The 16,112-nt window shown below is 37.4% G+C and overlaps 1 protein-coding gene across 2 annotated transcripts in view; it reads right to left on the reverse strand.

Moving 5' to 3' along the window:
- Positions 1-16,112, reverse strand: part of LOC135224406 (serine/threonine-protein kinase Warts-like) — a 366,054-nt gene that overhangs the window by 1,295 nt on the left and 348,647 nt on the right. For both annotated transcript variants that reach the window (XM_064263376.1, XM_064263377.1), the window contains exon 3: positions 1-8,733. This exon is cut by the window's left edge and continues 1,295 nt beyond it. In XM_064263376.1, the coding sequence (XP_064119446.1) occupies positions 7,436-8,733 (1,298 nt within the window). In that variant the 3' untranslated portion in view covers positions 1-7,435. The remainder of the gene's footprint in view (positions 8,734-16,112) is intronic.

The following is a 16,112-nucleotide window of genomic DNA, read 5'->3' on the forward strand; positions in this document are numbered from 1 at the left end:
CCTATAAAATACAAAAGCTCGAACACTGGAAATTATTTATATATATGTATATGTATAATTTACAAAAAAACTTATACTATCTGTAATTCTTACATTAAAAGAATTTATAAAACCTTGACAAAAACATTATTTTACAGAAAGCTAAAACACTTCAGAGGTGTAGTTGACAGATTTAACAATTCGTGATATATAAATTTCTCTGGGAACAAAAACTTTCCTTTTTTTTTTTTTTTCTAAAAGTCACACATTCCATCCTTCCATACAAAATTCTGCACTCGCTTTCACCTTATAATCTTTCCAGAACTCAACAAAGAACAGTAATTCTTATTACAGTCTTAAAGCCAGATTACATATATCGATGATATGCGCCAAAAAGACACACCTGTACGTTAGCGTCATCCCCTAAAACTCCTATGTTTCCACCAAAATCAATTCGAAGTTATATTTTCTACCGCGCAAATACCACAAGAGCAAGTTCTTGCTCACTTGACGCAGATTCGTCGTTCAAAGCACTTTAACCCCCAGTTAACACGCCGTTCCAGTCGCCCTAATTCTTAAACTATCATGAAAGAAGAAAAAATGATAAACTCATCGAAGGTCGAAAAAGTAAGCCTCAGGAGAAGTACATCTTCCGACTTCCTGGAAGTGTGAAATGACCAGATATTGGTGGACCACCAAACAACTCGAGTCTTCAACTTCTAACTTTGATGAGCAACTTATAAATGATAAGTTTAGGATACACACAGCAAGTTGGAAAGGGCAAAACCTGGAGAGATGCTTTAGGAGAGGAACCTTCCCTGTCATCTGTGTAGACAGAAAGTCTCCTCTTGTCTTCCAGCGGTGACTGATTGATTTACTGACTGACTGACTCACTGACTGTTCGTCAGGGCCACCACCCATTCTCTCTCTCTCTCTCTCTCTCTCTCTCTCTCTCTCTCTCTCTCTCTCTCTCTCTCTCTCGCCAGCACAAACGAGAGGTATTTGTTACAGACTATGTTTTCCCGTATAAAATGGTTCATTGCTTATTCTCTATACAGTCTATACCTTGGTTGCCTTGTCAGTATAAAAACTTACAAGCTCATTTCTAAAAAGGAAGTGGGCGGGTTATGAGAACAGCCACGCTACTTCGGAAAAATGTTCTCAGTTCTGTTGGCCAACAAATTGCACAACGTCCGGAAAACACAGTACCCTATGGAGGAAGCCTTGTGTTTGCTCCGCGTGCCGGCAAACTGCTTCGTAGCTGCTCATCTTTAAGTGAGTTATTCACCTAAAAACCATCCAAAAACAAAATAACGAAAAACCCTCTGTTTCACAAACTCAACTTGTTTACCTGCCGATAAACCATCGCCCGGGAAAGAAGAGCATCAACGTAATGACACAACAAAAGAAATCCCATCCATTCCTAGACCTTCTCTTTAGTCGCTCCGATTGCAATGGCGTAACAAACACACGTTGGCGCATGAACAAACAAAAGCGGATGGCTTGGTTGCCAAAGCGACAAGAGGATGCTGTTAAACGCTCGGTTTAACTCGTAAGGACACCGAGATCAGCGAGGACTACAGGAACCACTCGTGATGAAGGACAATAGGGCCTGCCTATGGCTAAAAGGACGTAGGAACCTGCCTTTAATTCATCTGGGGGAGGAGGGAATTGCCGGTAGCAGAGCTACAGTGACTAGCCTACAGCTAAAAAAGTCATAGGAAGCCTCCTGTGAACCGAAGAATGAAGAAGATCCCTTTGTGGGTCATGAAGTCGTTTCCTCTGCTTCGGTCTAGGTCTAAGATATGACCAAATCTGATCTACAAATATCCTTCGTCGGAGCTTCCTATGTTAGAAGGATTAGGGTCGAGGGTAAGAGTAACACTGAATATGGGACAGCCAGTATAAGTAGGGGAAAAGATATATTCCACGAGTGCAGTGCATTTCATTGAATCATTGCCGAGACCCACCATGAACGATGTGCTTAGGAAAACAGAGAGGTAAAGTAGGTTATGAGATAGATACAAGTGAGTGCGGGAGGCAATTTCTCACTCAGGAATAAGATGAAGAAGATCGAGGATCGAAGGCAATTCCTCACTCAGGAGTATGATTGACAAAAAACGAGTATGACAAGAGGTTTGGGCGAGTTGCAATACACAGCATTGCTAAAGTTCAGTTTTTTTCTTACCCAAGGAAATATATTTATATATATAGGGAAGAAATCGAAACTTGTATTTTATATTGCTCGCCATCTGTCGCCACCACATAATTCTATGATGTCTTCAGAAATCATGGAAGGTTTACACGTACGACACTAATAAAAAAAATTCCCTATACATTATCTACAGTCCAACAAATTGAAGGAAAATTCTTGCGCTTCGTCATATTTTTTGTTTATCTACAGCTGTACTCGTTTACTGAAGCTACCTATGACATGGATCTGAATCTGTGAGGAGTAGGGGGAATGGAGCGGGGCTTAGGAGTGGAGAGGCCTTAGAGAAACACTTCGAATTGTCGATTACGTCTACTGATATAGTTGCACCTGAAGTAGTAGTTACGTTAAAGGGCTTGGATGCCTTTGCTGGCATGTAAAGGATGGCAGTAGTTAGCTTTCATTTTTTCTTTCTCGTCCATTCAAAAACTGTCTTTTGAGAATGCTTTGCTACAACAGACATTAAGGTCATCCCAAGAATGCATCAGAACAGACGGTGAACAATTAAGTACAGCATTTATGGTCTAGTACAATATGAACCGTGACAGTGAACAACAACTCACGAGGAATACACTCTTGCATTGGCTGTGCAAAAGATTACAATGTACCCCATTTGGTAAATCATAGCGTGCCCCCGTTTCCTGGGGCATGAGAAGGGATTCCTGCCATTTTGTAGGGCATATTAGGATCCCCATTTTGTAAATTCCCAAACAGCAGTTTTCCTGTCGCCTTCGAGGGTTTTCCGAGCACCAGTGAGTTTAGGATGAGGCTCACTCTTACCCAACAATTCAGTGCCTTTCCAAACCTTGCATCACAGTCCAGTGCAAACACTTGCTCTGGCCCAACGGTAGACCAGTCAACAAATTTTCTATTTTGGTTCATAGAATTCTTAAAATGGAAACTTCGCTCTGGGCTGCAGGCCCTTCCAATATCATTCGTTAAGTGTCTAGACAAAAGCTGTGAAAAGAACGTAAAACTTTTAGAACAAGGATATAAGGGCAAAGGTGTATTATATTTCTTTTAAGAAAACAGAATATGTAGAGAAAATGTAGATAAAATAATGCTTGCTTTAGTAGCTCTTGGAGCGCTAAGATAAACCAAAGAAGATATGCAAAAGCAGAGGCCTTTTGCATTGAAAGAATTGCTGACTCGTATATTCGACTAAAATAGGCTCAGTCTCTCTTAACGTCTGCACACAAGGAGCTCTTAGGGGCAGTACTGATTATGTAGGTTTTGAATATATGTCGAAGAGCATCACTGATAAAGGCGGGGGCTCTCTCATATGGGCTTAGGTGGTTCTTAGTAAAAGAGCTAGTATTCTAGAATAGTCCAGTACCTTTAATTCTGAAGGAATCTAGCAGATCAGTAACGAATTCTTGAGTCAGAATACTTACGTTTCATCAGACAAAACAAAGATTATAAAACAAACCTTGAATTGGTTTGGCTCCTCTCTTCACTCGAATGACATCCCATTTCACGTTTCGTTATTACTTTTTTTATCCTAACTTCTGGACGTCTGAAATTCATTTTGTTTCAGAGCCGAAGGGACGAACCAGTTCAACTGGAATCTGGTAGTAGTTACTTCAGCAAACAGTAGAATATCTGACGAGGTGTCGACGGGCCTGATTCGTTTTAGCTTGACAAAGAAAAGAAAACTCGTTGGAAGGTAAGCTTACTAAAGCTCTCTCAGACAAGCTTTAGTAGATGTGAGCTCTGTATCTCCTACATTAGGAAATGGAAGGAAGTTGAAAAGTGCCCTGAGCGGTTTAGTTCCGTCAGTTGTGAAAAGCCAGTCTTCCCGAGTCATAGATCAAATACCAGTGACTCTTCATTTCACATTGCTTTTTTGTTCATTCGGCAACCCAGTTTTTTTTTATTGTTCGGGCGTTCTTCGCCACCAAATGCTTTATAAACAACGTATTATACTCGGATGCTTTAATGAACAAAAAAAGATATTGTTCATATATCAATGGTAAAATTTTAGACCTGGTCGGTTAATCATAAAAAGAAACAGACAGTGAGGGCTTTCCGAAGGCTAATCTCTAGGCATATTCTCCAGCAGATTAACTACATACTTAAAAGACTGTCAAACATGAGGATCAGTCCACATTTAAAAAAAGCAATTACATTTTAAAAGGACAATACCACGATTTGCCTAAGGATCCCAGACCAACTAACAACGACCTTGGGAGAGGAATGCCACGGTCTATCGAAAGACCAGGAGCAATTGTTGAACCCCGTTTTTGTTCTTTTTAACTGTCGTTGGAGCGTAACTTTTACAGGGGTTAAACATAAATGTGTGTTTGCTTTGTCAACAAAAATGCGTACGCCCTGCAAACAGCTTTCTGCACGGTCGTACGCAGTACAAACACGTCCCATAACGCTGTTAATATATGGTGTTCTGAGTTGGTCGTTTATGTTAGGTTGTATCTGAGTTCGGGAGTTGCCACAGATCTCCAGTGTAAATTCAGTTTATATACATATCAGTTTGTTAATTCGTGAGTTCTTACTTGATAAAGCAGCAATGGCTGACTGTCCTTTCATCTTTCGGGGCAGAAAACGAAGATGAAATAAGAGTGTAACAGCACAAGATGCTCAGTCATAATCAAAAGAAAATTATTTTTGTTTCACGTCGTTTCACAACTGTTATCAGAGACTTGCTTTGTTACTGTTTTTAAAATTTAAAATAAAAAAAAATTGGTTGAGCAATAGAAAACTATGAACAGGGAACATTTAACACCTCAAAATTACATCATGTACAAGATAAATCGTTGTAGTACAAATACTATAAACTATAAAAAGGACTATTTTACTTTAGTCAAAATTTCAAGAGGAAATTTGACGAAGAATAACCTCATTCGAGTCAGCATTTGCTAAACGTATTTGATACCAATGATTAAACTTACGTCAAACCTTAAAGATACTTAGCTCATCTCAACAATGATTTAATAAAAGAAAAAACTCCCAACAATGACTGAACGTTAGTCTAATTGTGGAAAAGACAAAACCAGTTCCACGAAGTGCTCTTATTTCCAATTCGTGTTAAAGATTAAGGTATCAAATAGAATTCCTTCGATGAAAAGAACCTAAGGAATTGTATAAATCTAGATACGTTGTTTATAACTGCGATAGAAGGAATGAATTAAGGTCTTATGATGAAAGTGATATAAAAGTGCTTAATTAACACAGGCTTTGCGGCCTATAAGTCTGAATGTTATTGTTATTTAGACCTAAGATTTACAGTGAGAAACATGACGTATTTTGTCTTATTTCGGTATGGGAATGGAAACAAGAAGTGCTTTATCTTGTCTGCTGGTTATAACTTTAGATCCGGGGAATATCCATATAGATTTATTGCTGCAAGGGTTCTAACACAAAGGTAATTCAGTAAACCATAGATTGCTACTGAATCACACATAGATAATAGAAAAATACAGACTAAATAATTTATCACTATAAATTAAAGAGATCTGTTACCTTTGTTTTTTTTTCTTGTTTTTGATTGGAATCGTTTTATCTCTTACATAGAAAAGTAAAAAAAGAACACATTGCATCACCTAATGAATCAGTTAATGTCAATCATAATTTCACAACATTAAAATCTCTGGAAGTTTACAAACAAAATCTGTGCAAATAACTTTGACCAAAGTGTTTATGCAAATAGTTTTAACGTGTAAATATTCCGCTGATATCACGTGAACGAGAACAGATATTGCATCGATTCAATTCAGTGGATTAAATGATAATCTTATGACAGGTAATCAGCGCGCATTCTGGTCAAAGGGAAACCTAAGAATTGGAAGAATACTTCTGAATCTCTGAACAGATCATCCTTATATCAAATATACAATATACGTATATACACACTCAATCGTTTCAAATCTGAATGTCACATTTGTTTCAAAAACTGTACCTTGGTGAAGCGAAAAACAAACGTACTACACAACATAGCAAATTATAATAGAAATTGTGGAGGAATTAGTCATGTACTTTAAGCAAAGTATGTCATGCACCATTTAGAAAAGACTTCTCGTGCATTCCTCAGTATTTGTCCGCTCAAATCGCTCAAGTTTCACAGCAAAATTCCATCATTTGAGATCGAAGACACCTCACAAAACGGCTGCGCGAAGTTCACTCACAGTGCCGCACCTTGAAGTTCAACTTATGTCTTTTGTTTGTTGCGGGCTGTGACGTCAGTTTACGGAAAATCCTTCACTGAATCGATCAGTCAATCAAGTCTTTTGTACGATCTTCAGAGGCTTAGTTTAGTACGAGTACAGCCGCGTAAACAGAACAGACCACACTTGCTTCAAATGTCTCGTCCAAGACAGGAATTGTTGGTTAACAGGAATTGAACGAGATCAGAGCACGAACATCGGGTAACTCATCAAGTAGTCTCAGGCATATCATGTTTTTTTCTATTTTTCTGAACCACTAGATTAGTATTTACATAAAAATCAACCCACTTTGAAGTTAAGTTGCAAACCTGAGCAATCACCTGAGGGTCTAATTGAGGTACCCATGAGTTTACTACTTTCTCTTCAGTTGCCTGTCTAGCATCAGTCCACAGTGGTAAATTCCGTCTTGTCCTTTTCCGCCAGCAGATACATTCTATCAGGTGATGGAAGTTTGAGTCTTTAATTCACTCAGAAAAATGCATCAACTAGAATGCACCTGTTGAAGATATCTAACTAACTTCAAAGACATTACGACATAACATCAATTTCATTCAGATTTACTTTGAGTCGTGGCGCTGACTCCACTCACTGACTGAAGGAGACTCGTCACTGAATCACAGTGCGGAGCACTGATTTGGTTGATAATGGTTTTACATAATCTAAGATAAATCACTATTGTACTGGTATGGGACTAAAATTCTTTCAAATCCATGAGAACGATATATAGAAAAGCACCTTCAATATTGGGAAGCTATGATAAGACGACTCTTTTAATATATGAGGCACCTGACTTCTTAATCCTCCATCACTCCATGCCTAGGCAGTGGAGCAGCATCAGTTTGTTTCTCTTTATTGAGCAGCAGCAAGATTCACTGGGCTTTAGCCTTCTATATTCAAGGATTTCATGTCAAAACTCTCTAACTACAGCATAATAAATAAAAAATATGAATATGTACCAAATCACTGGCCATCTAAGACACCATTGATTCACGGTCTTTTTATGAAATTTATGTGATCTTTATTTGCGTTTGAATGACAACATTTTGTCTGAGCTCCCTCCTGTAATTCACACAACATGAGGTACCACTTTGAATCCATAGTCATCATCAGCACTGGCCACCGAAGCGCATGTTGCCACTTTCACTGCTGACTTCACCTGCTGCTCTGGAAGGTACTCCTGCTGGAAGTCTTGTTGATATTCTTGTTGTAAAGATGCAGACAGACACCGACGGTGATCTCTGTCTCTGAAGATAGAGTAGAGGTTACTGCGCTGCTTTGGCTTGTTGGTCTGTGGCTTTAGGGCAACCTCAGCCTCAGAGGGAAGCTGCTTTTGTTTTGGTGACTGTAGTTGTGGATTTTTGTCCTGGTGGAGAGAATGTCCATGAGACTGTAGCTGTGGCTTAGCACTAGGTGTAGATGCGGCTGTTGCACTACTGGATACTGAGTTTGACGGGAGCTTAGGAGGAGGTTGCAACTTTCCCCCGGGGGAATGCGCAGTTCTTGGCGGCTTAGGAGGCTTGGGTGGAGGTGTAGGCTTTGTCTGGTTTTGGGACTGTTGCTGTTGCATCTGTTCTTTATGTTTGTCCTGAAGGTGCTGCGCCTGAAGTTGGTGTAATTTTTGAGACTGCGGGAGTTGCTGCTGTGATGTGTCTGCTGGCTTGGTGGAGGAGGAGGAGGGAGTCTGACCATGATGGCCAACTGCTTGCTTTTGTTGTGAACTTTGTACTTCTTGAGGCTGTAGTCGTTGTGAATTTGCTAAATGTTGTTGTTGTTGTTGTTGCTGTTGCTGCTGCTGTTGGTGACAACTAGACTTTAAAGGATGCGGTTTCAGGGTCTGTTGTGCTGCTGCTACTGCTTGATTTTCCTGGCAGGAATGTTGTTGCTGTTGAGACTTGACACTCCTGAACAAATGCGGAGGACGGGCAGGGAGGGGGGGAGGCAATGATTCCTGGGTTGATTTTGAGGGCGAGGACGACGACGTAGCGGCCTCATACAAGATTTCTTCGTACAGATGGTAGTCGGAGGCGCTGTCGTAAGACGATTCAGAGGCCGTGTCATCCACAAGAGGCTCGTGTCGCCTCAAATCGTGGAAGGGGTCGAAGAAGGGCAGGGGGTGTGAAGTCCGGACCCTTCTCGGTATTTCACGCCCGTCGCTGGAGTGGCTCCGGCCTTCTAAGGATCGACGTCTGGCGGAGGTAGTGCAGTGTAAGTCGTCCAGAACCGCCAAGACACAGCGTGCTACGGCCGGGGAACAGTGGGGGGCTTGGACCCGCGGAGCGCATCCAGATCGGCAGAGGGGCACGCTGCTCCCCCCAACTCCCCCGTCACTGTCCGAGCAACAGGCTGTCTGTAGTCCCGTCGTCCCTGGAAGACAAAAGGAACAGTGGGTCAGTTAGAGAAAAATTGGACGTTGGAAGATATTCAAATGAACGGTGATATTTTAGTCAAGCTCTGTCCAGTGTCTTAGTGACTGCTTACGGGAACGATAACAGATGAAGTTAAGTTTATCAAAGGACAAGAAGCTGAGATAGAGAGAGAGAGAAAAAAAAAACTAAGGACTTAGATATCGTGGTCAAAAGTAAGACAATGACTATACACTCTAATAAACGTTCAGTGTCATTCAGCCCTCCTGCCGACTTCTGAGAAACAGGGAACAGGATATAATGACTCATAGTGCTTTATCGAACATCTACTACCATTGGCAAATATTCCACATCATCCAACAAAGAGATGATTTGCGAAGTCGAATTCTCATGTGTCCCTTCACCCCGAAGAACCAAAGAATTGCCTTCAGTTTCTTGTTCTCGCGATGATAGCACCCACGGTGCCTGCTATCACAAGTGACTCGGGCAATACTTAAGATAATGGGAGAGATAGCGATGCTGTTACCAGCTTCCCAACCAATAGTTTAGGCAATTGTCCGGACAACATTGTCATTATCACTCTCTTACTCCCGGATAGGAATGAAAGTTCATACAGGTGCTGCCATTAACAGGTAACCTTATCATAACGCAGCGATGAGAGAGAGAGAGAGAGAGAGAGAGAGAGAGAGAGAGAGAGAGAGAGAGAGAGAGATGGGTAGAAGTTCATGAGAGTTTGAAAATTAATTTCACGTTAATAGATCAGCCTGCTTTCAAGGCAGAGAGAGAGAGAGAGAGAGAGAGAGAGAGAGAGAGAGAGAGATGGGTGGGATTTTCATGAGAGTTTGAGAATTAATTTCACGTTAATAGATCAATCAGCTCGCTTTCCAGCAAGAGAGAGAGAGAGAGAGAGAGAGAGAGAGAGAGAGAGAGAGAGAGATACTAATAAAGACTGGGCCGCAATACCACCCCTTGTTTCATCCTCTATCAGATTTTCTGCAAGAGATTCCAAGTTTGAAGAGATCTCCAGGTTTCCCCCACCCTACCTATAAACCATAGGAAACCCCCAATCACCTTCCACCACCACTATCGCCCGTTACATCTTAATGACGCCCATTTTCAATGTCACGCCTAAGCGAAGCAAGAAGTCAATAAACGCAGCAGGCGAGTTGGTGGCATCCCAGTGGACACCTCTCACACCTGTGCTCTCTCTCTCTCTCTCTCTCTCTCTCTCTCTCTCTCTCTCTCTCTCTCGGGGGCTGAGATATGTGAGCTTTGGGTCTCGGCTTACGTAGGGAACGCATGTTTCTCCTGAGGTTCTTCCTACTCGGTGTCGGGACAGACATGCAAAATATTACTGTCATTTGTAAAGGAAGGAAAACCCAAGCATTCGTATCAAACGAGGGACTTAAAGATTGCGTTCGGTTCCTAACAGAATCTTTTGATTGTGAGATTGCCATTTCTGGAGTCTATATATATATATATATATATTATTATATATATATATTTTATATATATATATATAGATATATATATATATATATATATATATATATATATATATATATATTATTATATATATACCTATATATGGCATCTCAGAAATGGCATCTCCATCAAAAGATTCTGTTAGGAACCGAACGCCAATCTTTAAGTCCCTCGTTGATACGAATGCTTGGGTATGATATAGTATATATATATATATATATATATATATATATATATATATATATATATATATAATGCAAAAATGATACATTGTTTCATGAAAAGATTCTAGTTGCGAGCTGAACGCCCATCTTTTATTCTTTTATTTCAATACTAATGCTTGGTTTTCTTTTTTTTACAAGTGACAATAATATTGCTTGTTTATGAAGACACTGAGTATATATATATATATAATATATATATATATATATATATAATATATATATATATATATATATATATACACACACACTCACACTAAAAATGGTAACCACTCACATTCTATCAATATACAATACTAAAAGATATTTCCTGGTTATTACTATCTTGGTATGTTTATTGTCAAATATTTTGATTTTATTTATACCAACGAAAATTTCTGAAGACCCTCCCATGAATTATTTATGTCTAATCAGAGATGAGCTGACATAAGACCTGCTATATAACCCATCCTTAACTTGTTAGTCATGGATGCTAAGTCCTTAACTGGGAAGTCCTTTGCATTTAACGGGGAAGAGCCAGATTAAGTTTAATACTGTAGCCCAAGGTAAAGCTGCCCTGAGATCATATCCAGAAATAAGCAAAAATAGCGAAGATTGTCAAAAGAAATCGAGAGAGGAATTATGAGTTACAATCACTCCTTCAACTATGAATGTACACATAAATGACAAACACACACACACACACACAAAATATATACACAAAATTAAAACTTGAAAGGTCAAAGGTCGTTACACTTGTTTCACACTTACAGTAAGTATATGAATGATGTAGCATTTTATCGTGCAACTAATTACTAAAGTATAACAAATGATCAACTACCGTGATTATTTCTATTTCTTCGCTTCATAGACAAAGCTACGATCAGCAATACCACATGCAACCTCCCAGAAGAGAGGAAAACTAAAGGAAGGACGCCGTTCTAATGGTAAATGAACCCTAACATTGGAAAAAAATAAACGCAAGAATTAACTTTATTTTCACTGGGTCTGTGTTTGCTTTCCATAAGATTTATGTAATATTTAGAAAAAAAATCATATTTATTGATGTTTTCCACATGACCTTTTATTCAAATATTCCCGTTAATGGTCTTTGTTTTGCAGTCTTTTCCTATCCTCTCGCCACTTCTCATTTATAGTACCCCCTTTGCTAGTCATATTCTTAGTTTGACCGAGCCCCTTCATCCTATAAGATTCATTTTATTCATTATGAGAGATGATCCTGTTGCTATCTTCTTTCTGGGTCTAGGGTCTAATCCAGTTTGTTTTAAGGACATCCTTATTCTGCCATAAGCTTTGCTCAGACACATCCTACTGAACCTACGTTTAGTTTATATTGGAACTGGCGTTTAGGCTCTCTTTTGATTTACTCTGGGTGTTCAAGTTCAATTCTAATCTTTATTTAGAGCCTGAGCAAATATTTATCTTGTAATACCCATTTATTTATTTATTTATTTATTTATTTATTTATTTATTTATTTATTATTATTCTTGCTTATCGTTTTTCAATTATTTATGCTGATAGAGCTACCGTTGATTTATATTGATAGAATACAGTGTATTTTTCATGGCAGGATCTGCAACGGTTGTCACAGTTCGTTGTTTACTCATTTTTCTCATCAAACCCACCCTTGATTCAGTTTGAAAGTTGTCAGTGTGTTCTTCCTTTTACTCTGCATCTCCAGCAATTCTTATTCATTTTATTTATTTACCTATCCTAATTTACAGCAGTCTCTTCACCGCTGTGCCAAGCAATAGAGCTAATCCCGGTGACCAGACGTCTTACGGTAGGGAGACATCACTCCCACCGTAAGCCCTGGATTATAAGCCGAGATCGAGGCAAAGCGCTATAACGTAAGTCTTAAGTTCTTAAGACGTATACTAAGCCTTCAATACAAGGCTTAGGTCTTTAAGTCGCTGATATCCCTTTAGTTAACGCTAATCGTCGATTCTCTCTCACGGGGAGTTTTCTGAAAACAACATTTTAAGATCACGCTTTCGAGGCTAAGTAATAAATTTTTCTATAATGTACTGCTTCTTAAGTGCGTGGTAGTTATCGGTTTATTGGCTTTTTAATATTTGTGTTTACTTCTATAATTCATTCCCTGTGTTTTAGTTCCTTTTTACATAAAGATAATAATTTATTTAAACGTTTATTTCTCGTTCATACGATTTTTTAAATAGTAAAATCGATTATTTCTTAAGTAAGGGTTGACATATGAGACTAATTTTTTGGAATGAGATATCTTTTCAGCCATTCCCTCCTACAACAGTCACAAGATAAGTGCTCTAATAATGTCTAAATATGTCTAAATTCTAATACTAAAGCAAGAGGGGTGATGAGGGAAGCCATCCACAATATAACATACAAACCACAAACAGTTACTTACTAATTTCTAACGAAAGGTATCGAAGCATGCAGACACGGGGAGAGAGCGAACTGGCTCAAGACAGACAGGCAGGCAGGCAGACAGAGGAGGAAAAAAAAGGTCTATATAAGGACGTTGAAAGGGTCCCTTTTAATGACATTTGATCCCTTTTGGCGTGCTGCTGATCCTTTGTAAAGAGGATTGGAGCGGTCGCCATTTGCGACCGTCTGACGCTGATGATCCTACCTGTTCACAGATCCTGTTGCCAGCAGCGAGGAGGAAAAAAAAGAGAAGAAGAAAGGAGGATTTAATCCCACAGCCCGAGCCTTTTGAAAGCAAAAGCAGAAGGTTTAGATTCCACTTTCCCCATCACATTTAGAAGAATTTATGTTACTCAAAGATATTAAAATTTTTATGAAAAGCACCGATGAAGCATCATGCACTATAAGAAAAATGACAGTATCTCTGTTAGAAAATATCTCTGTAAAATTCTATATAATTTCTTATAATTAGCATAAATAAAAGCAGTTAGTAGTAACTATGTACACGTGTACTATGTCAATGTTTATATGCCTTTACATTCAACAGGAATATACATACATATGGGCTAATGAGCATAAAATATTGACCAACTATCTACATTACTCACAGTATCTCACATAGTCTTTTAATTACTAAGCCACACAGAATATTCAATACTGTTTCAGATTTGACATTAATTCTACACTTGAAGCGATAATGAACACAGCATATTCAACTAATTTTAAATGATTACTGTAATCGGAAAGTGGTAAGCATACAGGATATACCAATGATATAATGGATATTAATTATAATTGAAAAAATTCTTGAATTAACGTTTGCTATTGGGAAATGAATATAAATCGAAAGAAAAAATGAATAACATAACTTAAAAAGAGTAATCATGGAATTAGAATTAGAATACAAGGTCACTCATATATAAAGTATTCATTGGTCACGTTGACTTCTGAAAAGAAAGTTCATTCCATAGCATAGAGGATAATTCACTAGAATTAAAAAAAAGAATCCTACGTAAGTACTGGCATCGTTGCATTCTAAAAATATAATCACCTCTGAAAATAGGCTATTTAATCAGAATTAAGGAAAAATATAGATCAACCATAAAGTAATCATTAGGTATCAATGTTGCTTTTTGAAATGAATTTTTTATTGAAAAAAAATATAGATCAACCATAAAGTAATAATTTTCAATATTGCATTTTGAAATATTTTTTTTTTACTGAATAGACAAAAGCTTATTTTATAGATAACACTAAATTAAAATTATGAGGAAATAATGATCAACCACACTCATTAGCAACGATGCATTCTAACAAATACAATCAGTTCTTCAAATGATGTATCTTATTCTATAAAGAATTCCCATTAGAAACAGGTTGTGGCTGTTGCCAAATCACGGGTCAGGTGCTCAGGTCAAACCTGATCCCTAATTAAAAGAATTTTGCGTTGTCGCGAACCTCTTATTTTTCTCAGGGGAATTTTATTATTATTATTATTATTATTATTATTATTATTATTATTATTATTATTATTATTATTAGAAAAATAACATTCAATAACCTTAATGCCACTCATTTAGCAGGGGATATTATTATTATTATTATTATTATTATTATTATTATTATTATTATTATTATTATTATTATTACACAATAAAATATCATAGCACTATTAAGTAGGTATAATTCAAAATATTTGTCTAACTTTTATAGCAATCGTTATTATAAGCAACCTGTTTACAAAAAAAGTATATCAAGGTGGGTAAGTCAGAAAAACAAAGTTAATGATGCATAACGCTTATAAGCAGTAAACGAGCCTCTCATAAACTCATGATTGACAGCATCAGTAATTGTAATGGCGGGGAGTGAGGCGGGGAGAGGGAGAGAGAGGGGTTGGAAAACACTGAAATATGAGAAGCGAGCAGCCATTCAGGCCAAATCGTCACCCAGCTTCCAATGAAAGTAGATTAGGAAGCCACAGTTACAAAGGAACATATATATATATATATATATATATATATATATATATATATATATATATATACATAAACATATATATATATATATATATATATATATATATATATATATACATACATACATACTTACACACACACGCACAAACACACACACACACACACACATATATATATATATATATATATATATATATATATATATATATATATATATATATATATATATATATCCCTATATCCTCTCTCTGACTCCCATCTGATGCTGGTATCCTGTCACGGCTACAGGTGGGCTTGGAGTTCAACTCAGGAACGAACTCGGACCATGTATATACTATGTACGTATGTATGTAAGTATAATCAAATGCAATGCACAGACTCGTAGCTGCTTTGTTTTTAATAATGATGTTTGCATCTGTATCTTGTTTTGTGGTCCCTCCCGAAAAATATTCTCGAGAGCAAAACCGGCCCCGGGGAAGATAACGATCATCTGGCACTCCTGACTCCTGACTGAAGCATCAAGATCAAGACCTTGAGATGTTTATGATCGTGTTTCTCATCTCGAGATAACATCAACTCGCATTAAGAAAGAAAAAAAGAAAAGAAAAAGGAAGATGATATGAACACCAACTGAACGAGTCCCAGATTATCATTCCTGCTATGAAGTTCATGGGTCTAAAATTATAAATTCTGTTATTGCTAAGAAATGAATGGGTCCAAATTTATAATTTCTGTTATTGCTAAGAAATTAATGAGTCCCTAATTATAATTTCTGTTATTGCTAAGAAATCAATGAGTCCAAAATCATCATATCTGTTATAGCTGAGAAATTCAGTGTCGTGATTAAAATTCCACAAAATTTTATCAGTACACTGTAATATTATATTTTGCAAATAATACAATTTATTGATGTAACTGAGGATTTTTTTATATACATTTGTTATTGTTACTGATGCCGCTAGTTTAATCTGGCCTTGTGTCAGAACGGGCTCTTGCTGATAATCTTCGCTGGTGGGGTAAAAGCTAGTTTAATTAATTGTTTCAGTACTTCCCCATTATAATGTGTACTAACTTTACATTTTCTTCTTTTCTACAGCGTGTGACCCCATGTATATATATATATATATATATATATATATATAATATATATATATATATATATATATACTATATATATATCTATATATATATATATATATATATATTATATATAATATATATTATATGAGGTATTTATCTTACTTTGTCTCTTATACAGTGTATGAATGTATAATTAATAATATTGCATAAC

The sequence above is a fragment of the Macrobrachium nipponense genome, chromosome 12 (genome assembly GCF_015104395.2).
Source record: "Macrobrachium nipponense isolate FS-2020 chromosome 12, ASM1510439v2, whole genome shotgun sequence".
NCBI lineage: Eukaryota > Metazoa > Arthropoda > Malacostraca > Decapoda > Palaemonidae > Macrobrachium > Macrobrachium nipponense.